The sequence below is a fragment of the Plectrocnemia conspersa genome, unplaced genomic scaffold, assembly GCF_051122295.1.
Source record: "Plectrocnemia conspersa isolate PC_06_02 unplaced genomic scaffold, ASM5112229v1 ptg000012l, whole genome shotgun sequence".
NCBI classification, from domain to species: domain Eukaryota; kingdom Metazoa; phylum Arthropoda; class Insecta; order Trichoptera; family Polycentropodidae; genus Plectrocnemia; species Plectrocnemia conspersa.
Window position 1 is genome coordinate 1416715 of NW_028277176.1, and position 24743 is coordinate 1441457.

Sequence of the window (24743 nt, forward strand, 5' to 3'; positions counted from 1 at the left end):
TAAAATCTAATTGCGAATTGTATCGTTCCATAATACGTAACAATTAATTTTAAAAATATATAGTAAATTCGATAGCCATTTTCGCGAATTTAGTGTTAAGTCTAACAGGTTCTTATTTGTTTATGAATTTCGCATATGATTATATAACTAATATATAACTACGTCAGACTTTGTCTGAATTTTTTATCTGAGGTTTAATTTTTTATTGTATTTTCAAACTAGAATCTTGGTTGGTACGTGGATTGAATCGCGTATCTGATGTGTTACCATAAGATCCGTGACGATATTGTGTCGTATGCATACAAATGTCAAATCCATCTTATATTTCGTTTTAAAAAAACCTAAATCAATTCAATTGAATCTGTCAAACTAATACCTTTTAAATATAACATTCACGCAGTATGTTTTAAAGCGATTAATATATAAGAAGTTACTTGGATAATTATTGGGAAGATTTAATTTCGGAACGGAAATTAAAATAAACTGTCGGTCCCTCACTGACGTGAGGTACCGAAGCGAATTTAAAACAAATATCCACAATAAATACATAAAACTAATTACTTAAAAAATCGACAAATCAATTTCTGAATTCAAGTTTTAATATGTTCAATTTATTTAAGCTACCAGTTATTCAGTTGTATTCTTAAATGATTATTACAACAAACACTAACATTGATACCCTATTATTCAGTTGAATCATTTGAATCCACGGAATATATATTTTGAGCTATTTATCATAAATTAATCAACATTGACGATGTTGAAATATATTATATGAATTTTTAAGTTAATTATTAAGGTTTTTCCGAATGAACAACTCATAGAGGCCACTTTTGTAAAACACGCGTGTAACGTTTTTTTTGTCAATGCTTACGCAATAAACACGATTGTTTAACACCTCTACATTGATTCATTGAACATTGATTTTGCGACAATCGAATTGTCTCAGAGAAGTCGTTTAAAAAGAGACGTATCTGCTTGCAAACTTTCACCGCGGCTCTAAATTAACGACTTCGCCCATCATTATGTCGAAAAAACACGACGCGGTTAACCATTTTCAATTTAACGTATGTTTGCGTTATTTGCATTCTCGACACTATTTAACCGAGTGTTGAATGTTGTATAATGAAAGTTTACATATCTTGTTATTTTATGGTATACGCACATAGTATATGTATTTGTTTATTAAAATATTGTCACGGAATCAAAGTATCGATATCAGTTAGGAAAAGATTTATGAGACATCGCTCAAAAGAGGATGTATATGATGCAATCGTAAATAAATAAATTTCATTCAACAACACATGCGCATTAAAAAGTAGCCCAAACTATAAAATTATCACATTGACGATTATTTTTTATTCGATGAAACAAGTGACTATTTCTCTATTTGACGTTGAACGAATTATTTTTCAGTTTTTTTAAAAATCAGCGATTTTATGAAACTTACCAGCTGACATTCAAAATAAAATAAATTTTTGATTCATTAACTATCAATCTCGATCAATCACTTACTGCATTGCTTACAATTGTCGTCACAATTTTAATAAAAAATATTGAATCAATTTACTATTGTCTTTTTTATTCTATCTATCACGATCTTATACAGAACCTATTCAAAGACTACCTGAGAAAAAAGGGTCAGTCCAAAGTGTTAGTTTCTGGAATGCATATTATTATTTAACTTCACTTTAGTATATGGTATAATAGGGCAGAGATCTTCTACCTAAAAAACAGTGGCATTTTAACAGAAAAGGGTGAGCCCACAGCATTAAAAAAATACGTTATTATATAGTATATATAATAAAAAAATAATGTCTGTATAAATAATATAACAGATGTTAATATAAATTAAAAATATCATGTTTTAAAAATATTTTACAATTATATTTGTAATTTAGATTTATTTTAATTACACAAATGTTTATTTAAAAATAGAGAAAAATATAAAGTAGTTGAATTAAAAGTAAAATATATTTGACAATCAAGCAATCATGCTCAGAATTTTCGATATATAGAATTTTGGTGCGCGCAATTTTTATTTGCGCAATACTCAGTCCATATACATAACTTTTTCACTACACGGTCTAATATAGTATATAATTGTCTACAAAAAACTACTTAATTAAAATATGATTTCATTTAAAAAAAAGTATTACATACATTTGAAAATTTTTTAGAATCACTGATAGAGTGGTATAAGTCGCTGACTATTGACCTGAAAGATCTGGGTTTGAATCCCGTATGTACGATAATGTTTTTTTTATTTCTATTGTATCTGGGATATCAGAATTAGTGATTATTATATAATTACAATTTTGATCGATCATCACAGATTAGGTTTAGTACCTAGACTTTCCTAATCGCACAGATGAATATTTTGATGATTAATTAAAATTGAGCTAGGTCTTACATATTATATATTAAAAATTCTCTAATAGTGAATATTGTATGAGTATTCAAAAAAAATAAGGTTTTACGAAATATCATTGTTTTTTATTAATGAAAATATTTGCATTTGCGACATTTGTATATATTTTTATAAAAACAGAACATCACAGAAAAGCAGAATATATTTATTTTATTATTTTTTATTACAAATCTGACTTGACAGTATTCCCCAATGCGTCATGTAGCCATTATATACAAACAATAGTTAAATCATAATTTTTTTTATAAATATAGTGCTTATCTAAAATAAATAAGCATCGTCCCACATTTTTTTTCTCTCATAACTATTGCAGAAAACATATGTGTTTAGCAATAGATATAAGAGCTATAAGTCCGTCGCCAAGCACATGTTTTCTGTGATAGTTATAAAAAGGCTCATGAAAGAGGAGCGTTCTCATACGCTAATGTACGCGACGGGCAAGAATAAAGGACGTGATCGCGACTCTCTAAAGCTTGCAGCTGAAAATCGCGACATTATACCCTAGCAACTTCAAAAAGTGCATTATTTAATAGATGCTGCGTCAAGAATGAAATAAAATTTCTTAGATTTGCCGCCATTTTGCAAATAAAATCATATTATGGGAGTGCTTAAGAATTCTATATCATAACAAAAATTCAATTCTTGTCATTAAAACAAAGGAATTAACAGCGTCAACTTAATTGCAAGTCTCATTAAGCTAATACCGGCCTTAGGTCCGCGAAGGGTAAGAATAATGGAGGCGATCGCGAGCACTCTAAACCTGAAAGTCACCGAGCATTGACGGATTGGTATTAATTTAGTAGACGAGACTGCAATAAATTTTATTCCAACGCTCTAAATAAAAAATATATATCTTAAAATATTCTGTGGCTTAAAAATATATTGTTTATTATTTTTAAATTCTCACTAAAAAGGTTACTAGCACACGTAGCAAAAATAATTTTTTGAATGAGAGCTTTTATAACAAGGCTGCTAAAAGATAAGATCCTGTGAACAATTAACAAAATGTTTTATATACCCACTGTAATATTCATATCTTATCGATAATCTAAACAAAGTCATTACACCTAAAAAATCTGATACGTTTCAACATATTTTACCACTAAACATTTGAGAAGAAGCGAAACAATCACTAGAAGTTTATGTTAACAAATAATTATTCAAAATCTATAAATAATATAATAGTACAAGTAGATAATGCGTTCACATCATCCCATTTAGCCACTCAATGACTGATCAAACATTTATTTGTGAATTTTTATCAAGGTGAAATTTTCAGACTCCAAGTAAGTATTCGTCCTCCAATCGGATATAATTAAAACGTTAAATAACATAACAAACATTTGAGTTTTTTGTATGTAAGTATTTTTTGTTTGCACTCTAAGTTAATCAATTTGACGTGACAAGATTTCCGAATCAGATTTTATTTGTTTTATTATATAACTTCGTTCAAATTATAATATAAAAAGTAATCGAAATTTAAACTAAGTTTCCGTATAGTTTTATTTTATGTAAATATTATTAAAAATAATATGCAATAACCTTCATAAGTAGTTTATACAAATATATGTAACTATAAAAAATAGTAAAAATTAAAATAATCAATACGTGTTAATCTACGATGTTGCTCAAAAAAACATCACTAGATAATGCTACAAAAAAATTCAGCGCAACTTCGTGGACTTAAAAAACAACAACGCATGTAAATATATATTTTTTATATAGTAATTAATTTAGTTCAAATGAAATTAAATACAAAATTCAATTTTATTTGAACTAAATTAATTAAATGGAAATTATATTTACAAATTTACTATGCATTGATGTATTTTTAAGTGCACGGCGTTTCGCTAAAATATTTTGTGGCATCATCCGGTGATATTTTCTTGAGCAGCACTCATTTAATTTATTGAATTAATGTTATTTTTGCAATAAATAAATTAATGTCAAAGGCTAATCAATAAATACATGTTCGCTTGTCTTCCTCGTTTTACTTTAAAATAAGATTTTGACGCCACATTTATATCTGATTGAATGTTTGATAAAAATATCCTTGAAAATGTTAATTCAAACCAGTTTTTGTCTCGAATTCTATATGCATATTAGTGTGCTATTATTTAAGCTTTCAGTGTTATTTCCGGCTTTTCAGACTTATTCGACAGTCTTAAAATATGGAACAAAGTAATAGTCAAGTTCTTTCATAGTGAACCACTGATGAGTAGTAATTACGAATTCGATAGCTTCTCTAAGTTGATTTACGTGTAACTTTATACGATCGCACAACGTCCGAAGACAACAGCCTACTGTATTTACGGCAAAAGAAAAAGAAAGTGATGACAAGTAATTCCATATTAACAAGTGCTATGAGAAAGTCATACAGACGGCATTGAGAAGTGGCCGCCTACTAGAAACACTTTGTACAAATACACATACCAATGCACACATAATACAAGTATTGAGCGTAAAGTGTAATAGATATTGTTTATTTTTAAAATCAATATAAAAAATATTTTGATTTCGGCGTTACAGTAGCGCGAAAAATTTCTTCAAAAAAATTTCTCCATAATTAAGTAGTTCGTCACACGTATGTTAATTGTGTTACATTCGCCGAGAGAGATATCAGACGCATTGCAAACAGAGACGGTCAACCTTTTGTATTTTTAGTAATGATTTTAATCTAATATAATAAAATACTCTGTTCTATCGCAAATAAATATTGAGTTGATTTGAACTTCTTTTTAGCACTGTATTATTAGTAAATTATTTAACAGCAGAGCATAATACTTTTAAAAAAATAGTTTCGGATACAAGGATTTAAAAACACCTGACATCACTTTATCGACGAGACGTTTCTTTTAAAATAAAAAATATAAAAACTTTTGAATTAAAAAAATAGTCAAAAGTTTTGACTTGAAAAAATTAAACCTAATTAATTACATCTAAAATGTATTTTATTTCCATTTAAAAAAATATTTACAGAGAAATTTAATAACATCTTTAATTTCAGTCGCAGTGGGTTATAACAGCTGATGTGAGTTAAATGAAGTGTATTACATAATTAATGGCTTTGTCACACCGAAAAAATGTACGGTGTTATTTTACGATCTCAACATGTGAACAAAAATTAAAATTAAAATCGGTGACCCGATTATTGCGCAAACGAAAATTGCGCACACAAAAATTTTTTGATTGTCAAATATATTTTACTTTTAATTCCAATTGTTTTATATTTTTAAGCAAATATTTATGTAATGTGATATTTTTAAATTAATATCATATAAAAATATTTTACAGACATTATTTTTTAAATATTATATATGTATATATATACATATATTGACGTATTCTTACATACGTTATACATACATATGTATATTGATCATCTAAGATCAGAATTTTCGCTGTGCGCAATTTTCGTTTACGCAATAAGCGAATCATTTATTTTGTTAAGGACCATGAGAAGAAATTGATTGGACGAAACTTGTAAATGCCTGTATTTTTTTATATAAATATATACATATATAGTTTTAATGGATTACATGAGCAACAGTACTTCTGTTGTTCCTACATCAAAAAGTCAAAATTACATCAACGGGTTCATTGCATTGATCACACGGATGAAACAAAAATCAATCCCTTGTTTACACTGATTAAATATCAATAAAAAAACGTTCATATGACGTCACAGCAAAAAAAAAATATATATTAACAGTACAAATCAGTGTATATAAACAATTCCATAAAAGGTAACACATAATAATCTTTCACTAAAGATACTGCGGTTAGATACTACACGAACGATCGTTAAACATCAGAGGTACTTACATACATATTATATTATAAAAACAAAAACCACGGTTTAAATAATGAACATTTTCATATAAATATGTTGCAAAAAAAGTCTATTTACACTAATCATTATGAAGTTCAATTTTAATTATATCTGCTGCGGAAAAAAACTATAGCTCGAATAAATATTAATATACTTAATTACTTAAAATTCTCTGTCCACCAATAACATTGAGAAAGTCCACAGCTGCACAATATTAACTGAGAAATATAAGTTATTTCCGGAGTTAGTGTTTTTTTTCTACATCAATATTTTGTCGGCTATTAGTGGTCTAGAGTCTTATTATTCAAATGAATCTAAAACTTTAAAGAATTGTTGTTTTTGTGGAATATATCTATTGTATAAATGAGGGAGTGTACTTTTTTAAAATTAATATTTTGATAATAAATTCAACAAGAAGAGATCATTGAAGAACAGAAATTTTTTTTTTTTTAAATTTAAAGAAAATTTAAAGAATAAATACAAGTAAAATATTTTTATTGCGCGGCATGATCTAATATTTTAAAAATTAAAGCAGATATTGTTAAAGAAAAATCTTAAAATAAATTCATAATAATAAATTAAAACCATGTAAAAAATAAATTGTGTTTCAGAAATATGATGCTTGACATGGTAAACTATTGCAATTTAAAAGGGAAAAACATAGTTTAGTCCGACAGATATTTATGTACATATTTTGAAACAAATTAGCTCAAAAATAATTATATCTTTATTGAGTAATGTATATAATTGACACGAAAATAATTATAAATTTTTCTCAGTATTATATCAGACTCTAGATGTCACCATAACACATTATATACACATTAATCGTGACTAATTAAATGAATAAAAAATCTGTCGCTATAACTACAGGATCATACAGTCGTATTATTCACGGAGCATCCTTTCTCCCTTCGCTGTTCCATAATATTCGCCCATCAGAGACACGGCGCAACATCTCTGAATAGTTTATATTCACATTTATTTTTATACAGCAGTACAAATTATCTTGCTATATATTTATAACAGTGACCTGACAAACTAAGAAGATTGTTCCAGTAATAATATGATTTTTTCCAAAACAATATGTTTTATCACTTATATAAAATAGTCTAATGGGAATCAAAAATTTGAACTAGTTCAAGGATATTTTTGTTATAATTTTAAATAATATTACCGTTTCATGGTTCTAAAATAAAATTATTATTATGATAAATATCAAGGATATCGGAAAATGTAAGGTTATCTTCTGATTAATAAATCACGTGTAGGCAGCAATTTATCTACAAAAGAAAAATAATAATATACCTGAGAAAAAAAATTGATATTTATTGTATAGAATGCACTTGCACTTGCACAATCGACCTTAAATTTAAACATTTTTTCGCGAGGTCAGTTCCGACAGATTTGGCATTGGAGCCCGGGGCGAGGTCCCAGCGGGGAAAATCTGTCGAAAACTTCTGTGCGAGGCTCCGTTTGGTGCCGGAAGAGAAATCGTCGTAAAAATGCCTAGCGCACCTTCTCCGAAAACTCGATTTCGGGGCCCGGCACCGGCGTTTATCTAACGTGTGCTTTGTCAATCAATAAAACGTGCCTCGGGGCGAAGGAGAGCCCACACCTGATCGGGGGTATTCAATCAGGGATCGCGGCTACGGCAGCAGAAGCGGCAGAAGTGGAGAACTTTCTCCTCGGCTCTGAGCCAACGACCAACAGTTCGATCGGTATCGACCCACATAGATCCCTGTGAAAAAATACTCAAGATCATCGTGATGATGATGATGATGATGATGAAGAAGAGCGAGAAGAAGGATACACCCGGATGTCCGCGAGTGTCGGACATAAATTAAGCTGCTAAGGTCGAATTCGCAAGCGATACGCTGAAGAATGTCTACCAGGACGCGAGAAAAAAAAGTTAAAGTCCTTCGGCCATACATATAATAAGGGAGTGCTTACAGTAGCACTGAGAAACTGGTTATCTTTAATCGAGGACTTACCTCTCGATGTCCAATATGTAATAATAATTAAATTAATAAGCGATGTAGTATATATAACGTTTCAGTTAACAGATAAATCATAAGACAAAAAAATATACAATAGTAATACATTAAGATTCACTATCACAAATTAAATTTCAATATCAATTTGAAAGATAATGGCTTTATTTCCGGTCTTCAATTTGACGAAACATTAGAACATGGGTCGACAACCTGTGGTCTGTATCAAAATTTTACAGAAAAAATATTAAATTTAGGTTATGGAGAATGGCAGCTGTGTAAAATGTGGCAAATTAAGTTCTTTAAAATAAATGGCAGTTTAGCGCCTTTAAATTATTAGTAGTTTATTGGGCGTAGCGGCAATATGATGTTTATAAAAAAATAATAAAAAAAATCGCGTTGCGCGGTCTAATTAAGTTTTTGATTAAAATGGCAATTTAACCCATTGCAGTCCAAAGTTTTTTAATATTAATTCTTAACTAAATGTTGTCCAAAGTCAAAGCCATTTTGAATGAATATATTTACATAATTTTTTTTTTTTAATTATCATTAATATAATAACAAAAAAACTATATATTCTATATTATATTAAATAAATTATATTTTGGCAGAATACTTTGGAAGTTAAATTATATATTTACAATAAAAATAATGTTATATTAATTTAAAAAATATAAAATATTTTTTATAATTATATTTATTACTAGAACTTTAATTTGTTTAATTTAATAAAATTTATTTATTATAATTCTATGGATTGTATATAATTTTAGAAATGTACTCAAATTAATCTTAAAAAGATATTTATATAAAAAATAAAATATTTTAAATAAGTTTTATTTATTAATTTTATTTATATTATTATTAATTTTAAGATATAATTTGAGAAAAAATATCCAGATTCCAAAGGCTTCAAAAAAATTGCGCTGCACAGCTAAATGTGCCTTAATATGTTATGTAATTAAAACGGCAGTTAATTTATAATTTAATATAAATAGCGGCAAATTGGATTCACTTTGTAATAAATATGTCAAATATCACAATCAAATATGTTCTAATAACGTCAAATGAGATCCAACAGAATTAGAGACTCCCATCCGCTTCATTGGACCACTGGTTTATCAGGAATTTTTAGCAATAAATAATAATTCAGCTTGTCGCAATGTAAAGTAAAACTGTGTAAATGTAATTTTTGAAGTCATTAATTCAAAATAGCAAACAGTAAGTAAAGACGACAACGGTGATTATGAATATCATCTTTTTCATGAGATTAACCAAAATGCAAAAAAATATTATTTTATGCAAGTAGGAGCCCAACATCCGCACTAAATACTTATGCAGACAATTGCAACTATACAAAAACACATTAAGGGGGGGGGGGAGAAGTGGGAAACGCCAGTTTTTCTAGTCATTAAAATCGTTTGTGAGGTAGTAGGTGATATTCGTAAATGTCAAAGATGGCTTAAAAATATTCGAACAGTAATTATGATATGTGGTTAACCAAAGGTCAAGTAGCAAAACATACCTAAAACCTTGGGCTCACTGAAAAAAAAAAGTTTTGTATGTATGTTGTAATTGCAAAGGGATTGTAAATTACGAAACCTTTAAAACTGGCCAAAAAATATCAAGCTCAATCGTTTGTACGAGTAAGTAAAAAAGTCCTGCACTTATTAACAGAAGACAAATAGTTTTACAATGTGACAATCCGTGTCACTATGTGGTTAAATTGACTTTCTGAGAGTGTCTGGAAGGTTTTATCTCAATCACTTTATTCTACAGACCTTGCTCTTTCTGACTACTATTTTTTCGATCGATCCAACACTTCCTAGGTGGGAAAAATAAATAAAATACAGACGATGTCAAAAGGGAGCTATGGAATATTCTTCATAACTTTACGAATAGTTAAAAATAACGAATATTTAGAAACTCCAAATATGTATAAAAATGAAAAAAAATGCGCTGCACAATCAAATGTATCATAATGTGCTATCTAATAAAAAATACAGTTCTTTTTAAATTTAACGTCAAATTAAACCGAATATAAAATATGTAAAAAAAAAAAAAAATTGAAAAAAAAAAAGAAATATGTATATAAATTAATCCCAATATAAAAATGATTCAACACAATCTTAGATATGTATATAATATAATGACAATGTATGAGTAAGATATAGCAGCACTTGTGTGCTAGGGTTATTTAATTAAAATAGCAGTTCATAACAAAAAGATAGTTAAATTAGATCTAAATGTGTCGCAACATATTTACAATTTAGCGTCAATTTACATTAAGTACAATTATATATCGTAATATCGGTATTATTTTAATTTGACCCTATTTTATATTATACGATAATATAATATAAAATAGGGTCAAATTAGATTTAGCACAATCGTTATCGTTCTATAGTCAAATATATCGCTTTCATAATAATGGTTAATACATTATCGAAATGTCAATTAATTGTGTTCTTATATCTACCACATATGGTCATCTAATTTTTTTCATATTATACAAATATTTATTCCGGTGACCGGATTATTACGCAAACAAAAATTGTGAACATGAAAATTCCACACAGCGAAAATTCTAAACTTGAGACTGTTTTACTGTCAAATATACTTTAAAACAAAATTCTAAACATATGAGATTGTTTGAAGAATATCATAGCAATGTAAATTATTAATATAATTGTAAAATATTTTTAAGCTGTGGGCAATTAAAAGTTTCATGGCAATATATAGATATTTTAACTTGTAAAGCCTTCTCAGTTGCACGTTAGCCTCGGTTATGTAAAGACAAAACCAAAATCATGGAGAGATCTAAACAAATTACGATCATGGTAAAATCTAAAATAGACAGTGAATAGACGTTTGGTTGAAGCTGGAAAAAAACACTATTTACTGAGAAAAGAATCGCTCTGAATGAGCAAAAGCTCATCGCCATTGAACCGTCGAAGATTGGAGAAGAGTGGCTTTCTCCAATAAATCCAAATTTAATCTGTTTGGAGCAGATGGTAAGCGACTGTGCGCCGTAGAATTATCCTAATCCTCTATCTATAGATTACATAATTCAAAGAGTTAACGGAAATCACATCATTAAAATGGCCAGGAAACAACCCCGACCTGAACCCAATTGAAAATTTATAGGCAATCATAAAACAACAATTAAGAAAAAAACGTTAAAAAAATTTACCCGAGCTGAAAAAACATATCATGGAAGTGTAGGAAGAGGAGATCGGTCTTAAAATAATTGAAAATCTGTATTTATCGATGCCAGGCAGAATACAAGAATTTATTAAAAATAAAAGTGAAATTATGTAAAAATAATTTTGTTAAAATGTTATAAAACTGTTTTATTTACAAGCTTCTAATTTTTAAATGTACTCGATATTGCTTTCTATGCATATAACAAAAAAAAAGTCACGCGCACGTGTTGAGTTGGAGGCTCGCCATTATGCACTTGCTGGGACGACGATAAAGAATTGACGCAATTATGCAACAGTATTAACGGAAAACTAAAGTTAACAATTATAATTATCTATTATAAATTTAAAAGCGTGTAAAAAATGCATCAGAGTTGATAAAATAATCAAAATACGTATAAGAACCGCAATGTCAACTCTTAATTGGCCACAGCTGTATACGTGTATATTAATCATCTATAATCAGAACTTTTGCTGTGCGCAATTTTCGTTTGCGCACAGAAAAATCATCTAATATATATATATATATAGCTAATACATTTCAGGAAGTCAATCCAACCACAACATGCATTGACCCCTTTGCCAAAAAACAAGTTTTTCCGGCTGGTGCTACATTATGATTGATTACATTGTTACTGTAAAATTGCAATCGTTGACCTTTAAAATGATTGTTATATGTGAACGAAAAAAATTAAGGACATCTTTCTAGAGAGGTAATGAAATCATGACTGAGATCCATTTCCTGGTTTGGAGTATGTAGTTTTCGCAAAAGCGTGAAAGTGACATAGATGACATCAACTGGCATTGACCCCTTTGAAATAAATAGCATCGATTGCTTAACAACTGATTCTTTGATGATGTGAAAAATTGTACAATAACACGAAATCTGAGCTCGAATGCAACTTATTAAAAAACTGGTATTTTATAATTATTTTAGCCTGGTCAAGAATCACGTTAAATGATTATAAAAACGTTAGATTTAATACATCAATTTTATGATAGTAAACCTGTAATGATATTTCATTCTACCTGTCTACCTGAAACCATGACCTGCTCCGAAAATGAGTCCTAGTGTGATTTTTTTAGATATTTGTAATGTAAGCACTAATTAAAAAATCATGAAAAATAAATTTTGTTTTAAAAAATGCCACTTCTTTTGCAAGATCGGAAAAGAGATTTGCAAATCTGGGAATTAGCACATACTCATTGCACTAAAGACATGAAGAACTTCTTCGCAGAGAGAAATATCGATTCTCAATTGATCTTCAGATACTTGACATTGCAATAAATAATCCATTCTAGGATCATTTACGTATGGAATTCAACAGGCCTTTGCAGCGATTCTTTTTCCTTTCGCTTGCTCGCATGTTAAATGACGAGAGTGAGTGAGAGATAAGAAATTTCACCGCATTCTACAGGAAATGGAGTCGCGAAACAATCAGGCCTGTTTTTGAATAAATGTAAATTGTACTGTAATACATTTTGATTGTTATATATAAATAAATGTCGTTAATTGTTAATTGGACCAAAATTAAAATAGGACCGGTTCTTATTTTCAAGGAACAACGGCATTTTCATAAATATATTTCGTCATTGTTTACTTAAAAAAGTAAAAAAAAATACTGCACAACTGTAACAAAAATATCGTTACAACAGGGTCAACACAATCAACAACCACAAAATAAGTAGCGAGTAGTGGGTGCTGTTTCAAAGGATTTCTTCAATCTTGGTATTCCCGACTCCCACAATTGAAAAATATCCCAAAAAAAAATGTTATTTCATTTGATGAATTTGAATTAAACCACTTATTTAATTAAATATAAAATAATTAAGAGCAAAAATTTACCAAAAACATGGTATTAATAATTTTATGAATTGCATAAATAAATCATTATTCATAAAACATATTTTATTTTCTATATGTAAATGTACAATGAAAGAAAAAAATGTTTTTTCAATAGTAGTTTTTTGTATTCACGCATCAGGTTGTCCCATAAGTCTTTTTAAGGTGCGGGTTAAGCAAGTTAAATATTAAAATGTGTAATATTTCGTATTTTTCTATAATTATCATCTACGTGCTAATCAATTATTTTTATATGATTCGAAAAATAATGTATTTTTGGAAGCAATAAATTCTTTATTGTCCTTTTTTATATCTGTTTTTATAAAATATTTTCTACCTAAAAACTGTTTCAAGGATCTAAATTAGACATACTCAACATTTTTTTCCTCCGGGTTAAATACAGATGTTATTATAATGTTATAAATAATTTAATAAATTTGTGTTGGTCAAAGTATATTCAAACCAAATTTAGGTCAATAGGAGGGCGCAAAAACCATTATTACTTCTCAGAAGTCAAAAATTTGCGTCAAATCGTAACGGCGCTGTCACGATTTTATTGCTTTTGACGTGGATTTTTTACTTCTGAGTAGGGATAATTGTTTTATGTGCTCTCCTGTTGGTCAAAATTTGGTTTAGATATGCTTCGTTCGTAATACTGTTTGCTTTTTGCGTTGATTCTAAACAGGGACCACTTAAATTTGGACAGAAAAATGTATGTTATATAATAAAATACTATAAATTTTAATGAAATATAAATTTTAATGAAATATTAAAAATAAACAACTACTGAATGGTCAACTTTTGTCACCCCCCCCCCCCCCTCCTTCCACTGGAAAAAGCTGGTGAGATAATTGAAGTACTGAAATAAGGGCAGAGATAAAAACCACCTGTCTTTGGGAGGGTTTCCTACTCGTCCAAGTGAGCGATTGTTCCGGTGTAACTCAAAGTCTTAAAAGCAAGCAATAATCCAATATGCCCTTTATATCTTATCAAATGCATAACATTATCCTTTAAAGATGTAATCTTGTTTTGGCAGCCCTAATATCCTCACTAACAACCCACCTTTACGTATATTTATTGTCAAAATTCCCGAAAGAAAATTTTATAGGACAGCATTTGACACTTTCTAAATTTAATGGCATCCCTCCCCATTGAATTATAGATGTTTTTAACCGATTGTAAAAATATGAAATATTTTTATTTGTGTATTTACTTGTATAAATTGAATTTAATCTTGTTCCTATAGTAAATAGTGGTTCACACAAAAAATGATATCTATATTTGCCAAAAATATGCTTGGCATTCTTAGCATACACCGCCTAATTTCGCTTGACACTAAAAATGTTAGCTGCTATTGTCGCATTATGACCGAGTTGAAACTCATAATATAGCATAACTAAGATTATTTCATCTCTATTGCCTTTGTTGATTTAGGGTTTAAAACATATCCCATAATAGCATTATTAACTGTTAATAATCACGGAAAGAATAGTGTAATTATCGTTAATTTATAAAAAGTTATACAGTTTGCTATACAGCAAATGTAAAAAAATGGGACTATCTGTTATATGAAAAAAATACTCCTTCAATTCCATTTAATAGAGATAAAAGCGGTTTTTTGTACACACATTAGTTGTTATAACACATTGACGACTGAAGTTTAAGGTGCTATTCAATTTATTTGTACATAGTTTTTTTTATATAAAAAAAATAAACACCGAAAGAGTAGTGAATTTATTGTTAATTTATAAAAAAAAATTAAAGGACTTATGGATAAAGATCCTTTATAAGTACGATAGTCATCGTTAGGCCATATCTTTAACCACAATTACGGTTTGTACAATATTGATAAAAATCAACGCTCTTTGTATGACTTTTCAATTAAACTCGTGATTAATTTTAACTACTTTAATATTAATTCGAAACCGAATTGAATATGGAAATTCTAAACGGTTTTGTAGAAAGGAACGAAAAGTTTTTCGCTCTGATAATGTTTAGAGAAAAAGTAATTATAAATCACATTGAACGAATTTCACACATTAGCACAAGCAATCAATTTCACTGTTGCGAGAACGTTTATTTTTTGTTCTAAATGAAATGAAATGTTATATGTATTAGGTATATCCTATTTCATTTAAAATTTCATATTTTACTCGTTAAACAAACAAGTTAATTGTTGACCTTAACAATCAATATTGGAAAATGTACACATATTAGCACATTTTCATTGAAAGAGCATTATTTTTGCACAACTATAATATTGTGCATAAAAGCAGACTTTGATTCTCGTAAAACTGTACCTACAAATTTATTTAATATTTCTAGTAATAAACTGTAATTAAAAATAGTGATTTTGAAAAAACATTGAATTGTTTAAAATTGATTGGAATTATAAAGAAAATATTTTTTTAAATAAAAGTTAATTAAAAAAGCTAATTGAATAATAAATAGGTCACCTGATATTTCAATATCTCTTTTGAAATAAATATATAGATAAATAATTCATTTGTTTTAATAAATGAAATTTACTGGTAAAAATACGAAACTAGATTATTTTTCAGCCGATTTCACTTTCGAGTGGCCGCCGCGCCGCCGGGGGCGCTGCGATCGCTGCGATCGCGCGCAGATGACATTTGCGTAACCTCAAAACTTTCGGCGCCTTTCGTTCGAATTTGCGGCCGCGCTACACAAATTGCACAATTTGAGCCGATGCATCGTTCCGAAAAAACATTTTCTACCTTATCTCCAAATCTCGCGAATAAATTGCGATAAATAATAAATTCGAATCCGACTAGTGTTTATGTAATCGCTCGGCAAGGGTTTCTCGGACCAAATGATGAATGAAACTGGCGATCGGAGGAACTGTGGCTCACCTGGGAGAGGTCCAGAGTCCTGAATACCCTGGAAAGAAGGCGCACTCGGCTCCAGCCGATGCTCGCCATGGCGCGTTCGACCGCGAACCAACGAAACTTCGGCGAAAGCGATCGAAGATCGAACGATACGCGAAACGCGAGACGAGACGCGACTGTGCCGTCAACACGCACCACACGACTGAAGCCAGCGACGGACGGTCGCTTTCTGTCGCTTGACAGATCGCGGCACCGCGAAACTGACACAAAAAATACATCTGCGCATGCGCAGCCTCAAACACCGCTAAACATAAAATTATTTTTACGCTTTAATTAATTCAATTTTATTTCAAACTACCTTTATACTTCTTTTCCATAATGGAACTTGTCATCTCTTCGTCGTAAACACTGTAAATCAGACAGCTGTCAATAATTACTGAGCGAACAATTCGCAACGCAGTGAAAAAGGTCTGGTCTGTGCATCGTTATATTGCTGCTGTAAGCAGGCCTGATGAATGAATCTCAAGTTGTTTCAAATGTATGTATTTCAGGTATAAATTCCTTCACCTCTTTTTATACATACAACAAATAAAATACTTTCACAATAAACATTATTATTCAAAGGGACAGATTGTACTTTTTTAACGCGGCTCCGTTTGTGTTCAAATTTGTTCCCTTTATTGCTTTTTGAACGTTTAAAAATATTAGACACGAAAGGAAATATTTAACGAATGTAAATAAGTAGCAGAAAATTTAGGTATTTGATCTCAAAATTCAGATCGTATACCTGAAGAAGAAGCAAAGAAATAACGAAAAATCAACAACAGCACCAGCTCAATTATATAAATGTAATCTGTCCCGAAAATCATTTTTAAATCCGGTAGGTGCTAGTAAAATTATATTTATCATATACTATATTTACATACTTATCATTATTTATTTACATCCGATGTATACATGTTACAGTGAATGCATATTTTTTGGTGAGATTATATTTTCACTAGTAAAAAGTCCAAATACATTTTCATTAGTAGATATATATTGTACATATGTATTTCCATGAGCGAAAATATAATTTGACTGATAAGCGCTAATATGCTGCTCTGAAATATCTATGAAATTCTGTGATATTATATTATTCGTGTGAATGTATTATGTATTATGAGTAAATGTATTATGAGTAAATATTTTTAATAAATTTTAATGCCTAATTAAAATATTTTGCAAAAAATTTGTCGCAATGGTTGCTAATTTTTTTATTTATTTGTAGCATAGAAGGGGTTAACTTGCACATATTATTATTTATTTAAGAAATTGTATTACGATGCTAAAAATATATAAAATGGCATTTTTGTCATGAGGCCCGGAATCATTGTTTCCCAGGGCCCGGGTTCACTCTCGATGTCCCTGGCTGTAAGTGAAAGCGTGGCTGAAAACCCGAAATTGTCAATTGTTTTACAATTGATAGTTTGCTTAGAAAATAATTTAATTTGATTGAAAGTTTTTCTGAACTTTCTTAATTTATGTCAATACACTGCGAATATGGAAATATGTAAAAAAAATACCCTAATTGAATTTATCGGATAAATAATAAAATTAAATAATTTTACATATTTCAAATCGGTTATTTCTTTCGTTGATTTTATTAATTTTTAGTGAAAAACTTTTAGTGAAAAAATCTTCTGCAGCTCTAAATTTTCTAAGTATTATAAAAACTATTGTAACTAAATACATAAGTATGCAATCAGGGAGCTTACACTTATCTTATTTCAAAAGAAGCGGCGTCAGATAGAAAATTAATCCTTTTTTTTATTTTAAAATTATGGAAGCCCTGAAATAAGTTTCTCGTTAAATAATTATTTCTTGTCCGCAATTCATAAAAAGATGGTTAAAAACTTTTTGGAGTGAAGATGAATTTCAAAATAATATTCTAACATTTTTTTCTTAATTAAAATTACATTATCAGAAAGATAATTTAATCATATCTTTCATAATTTTTTTAATTGGTTCATATATTAATTATTATTGTCATGAATTTAAGCAAAACTTATATAATATGAAGGAAATATCTATTTATTAATTATATCATATTACAAGAAATGAAAAGGCTGCGTTAATTGAATATAAATATTGAAATATTGTAATAGATATTTTAGTAAATTTTTTGATTAGTATATGTGCTATGTCGCTGAAATTATGCAATATGTATCATTGAACACGAAATCTAAAGAACCATGATTTCTCAATACTACGGATTAGTAAAAGCAAACTAAGCGTCATAAATATAATTTGAATACCGCGGAAACTTTTATTATATATTATGTATTTACATGATTCGACGTTTAATTAATATATGTATGTGTTTTCGTTGACGCAATATTTTATAGAAAAATCCATTAAGTAAAAAAGTAATCTATACAAAGTGTACGCAATTTGTATAATATTTACATTAAATTTTTTTAATAATTTTAATGCGTAACAACATTTCAAACATGAGTAATTTTTAAATAAAAAATTAATTACGGATATACTTATTTTTATGCAAATTATTAAATTCGATGTATTTATAATTTATTGAAAATATTTTAAAAAAAAGTTACTAATGAAAAAATATTTATAAAAAATAAATGACGCTTCTATACGTTACTTAAAGTATAAAATATGTAAAGATAAGATTTAGATAAATACATTAAACACAATATTTTGATAAGATTACGCGTAATGTTTATATTTATATTATTAATAATGTTTATGTTACATAATTTTTTTGCGCTTGAAATGATTATATGTTCATTTTGTGTAATGCGATATGATATCGCAGAATTATAGTTTGTAATCCTTTGCCGACTGCAAAAATGCAGTTCATAAATATTTGAAACTGTTTTTATGGATGCTTAGACCAAACCGAGCGGACGTTTGGCGCTCATACATATTCTGTTGGTGCCCGTGCAGATAGGATGCGTGCATAAGTCTACTTATTGCAAAATATGTAGAAAAGACTAAATAGAGGATTTAAAAAGTAATCCCGTGGTTCTGCTGGTATTTACGAGGGTCAATGACGCATGAAAATAAAAAGGTCGCACCTTCCCATCGAAGAGCCAAGCGGTGGTGTAGTTTTAAATAAAATAGTGTCGGAACGCTACTCCCCTTTAGGGTAATCAATGAGATTTTAGTTTATGTAAGCCCGGAATCGATTGCCTTGGTCATTTTGTTTGTTGCGTTGTAGTTGCATTATGTTTGCGATTGTTGTTTTTGTGTTGTCGGTGTCAAATCGTACCGGAACGCGTTTCGGTCGTGGAAAATTGTACCAGAACTATACTTGCCGACCCCACTTCACCACTGGAGCCAAATGATTTTTTGCTGTTTAATTAAGTATTTTTTTAAGCTCTTATCTCTCACTCACTCACGTCACTGAACACGCGAGAGAGCGAAATGGAAAATATCCCACCGCATAGGCCTGCTCTTGGACATTTCTATAAAATCTCCGATCTAAACTTATGATTTTTCGTGTTTTCGAAGTCAGACCCCGATAGAGTGCGACTTCGCAGACATATATAGACGCCGAAAAGCTGGTAACAATTTATTTAATATAACTTATAGCGAAACAAATTATTGTATGAGTGTGCTTCTCTCTGAGCGCTGTTAGAGAAGCTGGCGGAGGGACGATGTGCTTGGGATGGTCCTCTGAGGTTTCTAGTAGATTAATGTGGCTGTGATCGATCGTCTAGGTGTCTCGATATTATGCCGAGGTCTCACAATTTCTGTCTTGTCACCTTGTGATTTTTGATAGTAGGATGCTGTGAGTTCTTTGCTTGGCGGTAAGGGTGTAACTGAAGGCGAAATCAGACCCCCTCGGGCTTCAAAAACCAAAGTAATGATCCCAACATGATTTACTGCGCAAATATACAAATAAAAACCCCCACATTACAATTACTATGTAACTACTACTGTTTCGAGACGGCATTTCAGCTATTTACAGGGGGAAGGGGAAATTGGTCAGTTAGTGGTCGTTTTCAAATTTTAATTACATTTAAATTCATAGAATTTCATTAAATGACATGCATTTTTCTGGCCAAGTTCAATGGGATCCCTGTTTATAACAAAATCGTGCTGTCGCCGTCGCAGTGAAAACGCTTAGTTGTGTAGCGTTCATATTAAAACTTTTTATAACAATATTACGACTCACAATAAGTTAGAATCGAGTGAAGCACATCTAAACTGTATTTTAACCAATAAGGGAACGCAAAAAACAATTATCACTTCTCAAAAGTCAAAAATCCACCTCAAAATCAATAAAATTGTACCGTCGCTGCCGCACTCACTACCGAGCTTTCCCACGGCGACGGTACAATTTTATTGCTTTTGACGTGAATTTTTGCCTTCTGAGATTGGTCAAAATTTGGTTTACCGTAATTTTATTCGATTATTACTTATTATAAGTCGTAATATTATTATTAACTGTTTGTATGCAACAGACGCCGTACGAAGCTCTACCGAGTCGCAACCATATTGCTACGAGCTTCTTATGAAGCTCTCACAAAAATCGCATTTATGCTTTGAAATGATATTATAAGACTTAATGTATATAGAGCCATCTATGGAGAAACGTTTAAAATTATTACCACTATATAACATTAATAAAATGGCGAAAATTAAATATTAGCTTTTGAAGGTCGCCAGGGCTGTCATAAGCAACTTGCGTCTTGTATTTCTTAATAACAATGTCTTAATAACTAATCGATTCCACTGCTAAATAGCCAAACGTTTCTACCGCGACGGCAACCGCACGATTTTATTGCTTCCGATGAAAAAATTTGGTAAGAAAAATGTATATTATTTAATGAATCATAATGAAATGGAAATATTAAAAAACTATCATTGACTGGTTAACTTTTGCCTTCATCTCCCTCCCCCTCCCCCTCCCGTTTCCATGGAAACATCTGAAATGACGTTCCTGTTGTCTTCCCGTCGAGTCGAATCCACAAAAATAAGATTCTACCCTCCGCCGATAAGTTCTAGCTATAATGAATGCATATATAAATAGCTTCTTACAGTATATTATTTAACCCTTTCACCTCGGCTGATATTTTTGTGCGGCATTTCGAAATTTGTTAATATATGGGGGGAGGCACCTATTCATGGCATATTTTTCAAAATATTATGGTGCAATAAATTCAAGTGATTTGTAGCCTTAAATTATACTAAATAACCATATTATTAGACTAAAGCGTTTATGGTAATTTTGGTGCCTAATAATTACGGACGATTTTATTGACGACTTCTATAGAAACCATCCGCGGTGAGAGGGTCTTAGTTCAATTCATATTTTTATTGTGATTATTTTATGTAAAAATAATAATGGCCATATTATGTGTGTTTACGACCACAACTGTCAAACTGACGTTTATGCTATGTAAAAGTATGGATACAATTTCACCGCAACTTTGCTGGTTCGAAGGCAGATGTTACAGATTAAATGGTTCTCAAAACGTCCAAAATCCTATTCAAGTTGAAAGTGGTATTATATTTTTTTGCTATGATATATGCTTATTTACGTTGTATTTTTTTAAAAACATATATTTTTCATCGATAATTTTAGTCACAGATAATATGAGTGCGTATGTCGAACACGAGGTAGAGGACGATGATGAAGATTTTGAATATATTACATGTAACAACGGGAGAATCAAAGCGAGTTTCCATGTGCCATTGTGAGTTATGGGGTGAGATTATTATATTTATGTATTTTGATTTATTTTAATGTTAATTTTATTGTAGGTGTTACTTTGGTTACATAATAGGCAAGAAAGGAATTACTTTAAAACGGCTTATGAATGAAACGAGAACTGATATAAAACTACCTCCTCGTGGAGTGAAAGCAGATGTGGTCATCATGGGTCCCGATGTCAAGGTTATTTATAAATAGAAATTAATTATACATAACAATATAGTTATTTAAATGTGTATATTTTTAGAATGTCGGAAAGGCAATAAGAAGAATTAAAATGATTGTGAACGATGCTCGCAGAAAGCAAGATTTAACTCATTTCCTTGGCATTTCTCTTACGTCTGATGAAATTATTTCAAATGTCAAAAAGTTTAAGGTAAAAAATATCTATAAATTAAGGTTTTCTCTCACTTATTAAATTATATTTATTTTAGGATGACGTTCTATCAAACAATCCTCTCAATGGAATTGAAGACTCTATCTTTATTTCACCGATGAAAATTCATCTTACGTTGTTTGTGATGAGTTTGATGGACAGCAGTGAAAGAACATTGGCTATTGATCTTTTGAATGAAGCAAAAACAACCATAATTGAGTAAATTCTACAAATTTGTATTGAAATCGTTCTTATAATAACTCATATGGTTTTATTTGCAGACCAATTTTAAAAGGCAAACGTATTGAAGTTTGTATAAAAGGAATTTCTTATATGAACGATGATCCCAAGTGTACGCATGTTCTTTATGCAGAAATTACTGAGAAAAATGAATGTGATAAGGGGATTATTGCTGAAATGACGCAAAAACTGAAAGAGTTTTTTTCTCAAAATGGTATATACTATGTTTTAATTTATTATCGAGACAATTGTTCAGTTAATATTTTTTGTTTATATTTTAGGTTTGGATTCTACAAAAAATAGATCAACTATAAAACTGCACGTTACATTGATGAACACTCGCCAACGACGAGATGACGAAGGAAGCGAAGTCAAAAACAGGATGCCTTTTGATGCCACAGATGTTTTGAAGGATTATAAAGATTTTTATTTTGGAGAAGACACGATTAAAGAGATTCATATATATCAGATGAATTCTGGCGAATCTGATGTCTATAATTCGTCTGGTTCAATTACATTATAATTCATTTTTAAAATTTAAAATAAGTAATTTGTCTATAATTTTCTCACACAGCGAACCGATTACTATGTTTTATTATCATTCGCAGACCATTTGTTGTTTTTTTATTTATGACTATAGAACCTATAACATACAATGTTGTTCATAAACATATTACAAATAAAATATTTACGTCTATTTCATTTTTCAATAATATCGTCGACCCCAACAGTATTTTCCCCGTGGTTAAAGTCCACCTTGTGCTGTAGCTTTAAGATGTTAACTTCTGAATATTTAATTTTTGTATCAATTAATTATATAGTATAAAGTCGATAACATGAATATCATTGTTTACAATACAAAAAGCTAATAGATTTTGTATTGTATACGGTAACATGAATATTATTTTCCAATGAAAATAGGACTGCATAATTTTAATAATAAATACTGACAAATTTTGATTTAAGCTCTCTATCACCCTATATTAAATATAAAGATATCTATCTCTGCAGATACTTTATTTGGTTTTCAGATTACCTCATCAAAATGGAATTCAAATGTTTTTAATTTTAAATATGGACTATACATGTGTACGAGATCGCAACGCATGAAGATGATCCAGAGCAAAAGCCGAGACAATATTTGAGTTCGAGAAACGACAGCGTTTTATATAATTATGAAAATAATACGACTATTGAAAAAAATATTTTAATAGGTAGCATTTTACTAAGGTTGATATACATCTGATTTTTTACTCATTTTCATAAAATATAAGTCTCAGATATTTTCGTAAAGATTAGATTAAAATTTAATTATATATTATCAATAATTAACATTTTTAACACATGTCTTTAAATAACGATAAAAAACAATGACAAAAAAAATAGAAATTCTTTTCCTTTATCTTCATATCTATAATCAGAGGCGACCGGTAAAACTTTGTGTCTCAGTCGCACGATCGCAAAATACTGCGCATGAGTTCTTTCTTACTCTATCAACGTTTCACTAAACGCCTCTGCCTATAATTAAATATTGAATTTGTTAGAAAATTAATTTTCAAAGAAAAATTTGTTACACCGAACGTTACTGCACGCTCCAGATTTTTATATGGGGATATTGTAAATATCTGTCTTATTTGATGCAGCATCCCAATGTTTTGATAATATTTGACAGCGACATCGTAAATTATATAAGTTATAAAAATATATACAAAAGTAAACTGCATCAGTTAGACAAAAAAAAATATATATCTAAACGCTCGTCGATTGGCGCTGCTTAACCTACGATAGAGCAAGGTGCATAATTATCGTGGATAAGGGATAATTATCTCCAGGGTTGTAGCGTTATTATGACGATGAGTTTGATAATAATACACAAAATCACCTAAATAATATAATTTAATTAATAGGAGCTAGTGAAATTATATGCTGCACTAAAATGTTCAAATCCAAACATAAATTACGTATATAATTTAACCAAATCCAACTTGACTTAAAAGGAAACTTATTTCTTAGGAGAAAATAAGCGTAATGAGATGTAAGTTGGATATAACACCGTGTTTTAAAAATATGGTAGCTATCCTTGCCGACATTACTACCGATTGATATGAAAGCATCGGACAAAGTGTATTCAAACCAAATTTTGGTCAATAGAAGGGCGCAAAAACAGTTATCACTTCTCAGAAGTCAAAAATTCACGTCAAAAGCAACAAAATTGTGGCGGCGCCGTCGCAGTGAGAGTGTTCCCAC

The 24743-nt window shown here is 29.9% G+C and overlaps 2 protein-coding genes across 2 annotated transcripts in view; one reads left to right on the top strand and one right to left on the bottom strand.

Moving 5' to 3' along the window:
- The window catches only part of qless (decaprenyl diphosphate synthase subunit 1 qless), a 120240-nt gene extending 103857 nt beyond the window's left edge, over positions 1-16383 (bottom strand). Inside the window, exon 1 of the mRNA XM_088200588.1 lies at positions 16177-16383. Within this exon, the coding sequence (XP_088056714.1) occupies positions 16177-16245 (69 nt within the window). The 5' untranslated portion in view covers positions 16246-16383. The remainder of the gene's footprint in view (positions 1-16176) is intronic.
- A 5148-nt stretch (positions 16384-21531) lies between these two features.
- Positions 21532-23193, top strand: LOC148227914 (activating signal cointegrator 1 complex subunit 1). The gene is made up of 7 exons (XM_088200590.1): positions 21532-21670; positions 21752-21863; positions 21931-22063; positions 22128-22256; positions 22315-22475; positions 22538-22710; positions 22778-23193. Exons 1-7 carry the CDS (start codon positions 21559-21561, stop codon positions 23017-23019), a joined length of 1062 nt encoding a protein of 353 aa, XP_088056716.1. The 5' UTR covers positions 21532-21558; the 3' UTR covers positions 23020-23193.
- Positions 23194-24743: the final 1550 nt, after the last annotated feature.

Coding starts and splice junctions, on each gene's coding strand:
- LOC148227914 (XM_088200590.1), top strand. CDS start 21,559: ATGCTATGTAAAAGTATGGATACAATTTCACCGCAACTTTGCTGGTTC. Junction 21,671..21,751: donor TCCTATTCAAGTTGAAAGTG/GTATTATATTTT, acceptor CGATAATTTTAG/TCACAGATAATATGAGTGCG. Junction 22,064..22,127: donor TCATGGGTCCCGATGTCAAG/GTTATTTATAAA, acceptor GTATATTTTTAG/AATGTCGGAAAGGCAATAAG.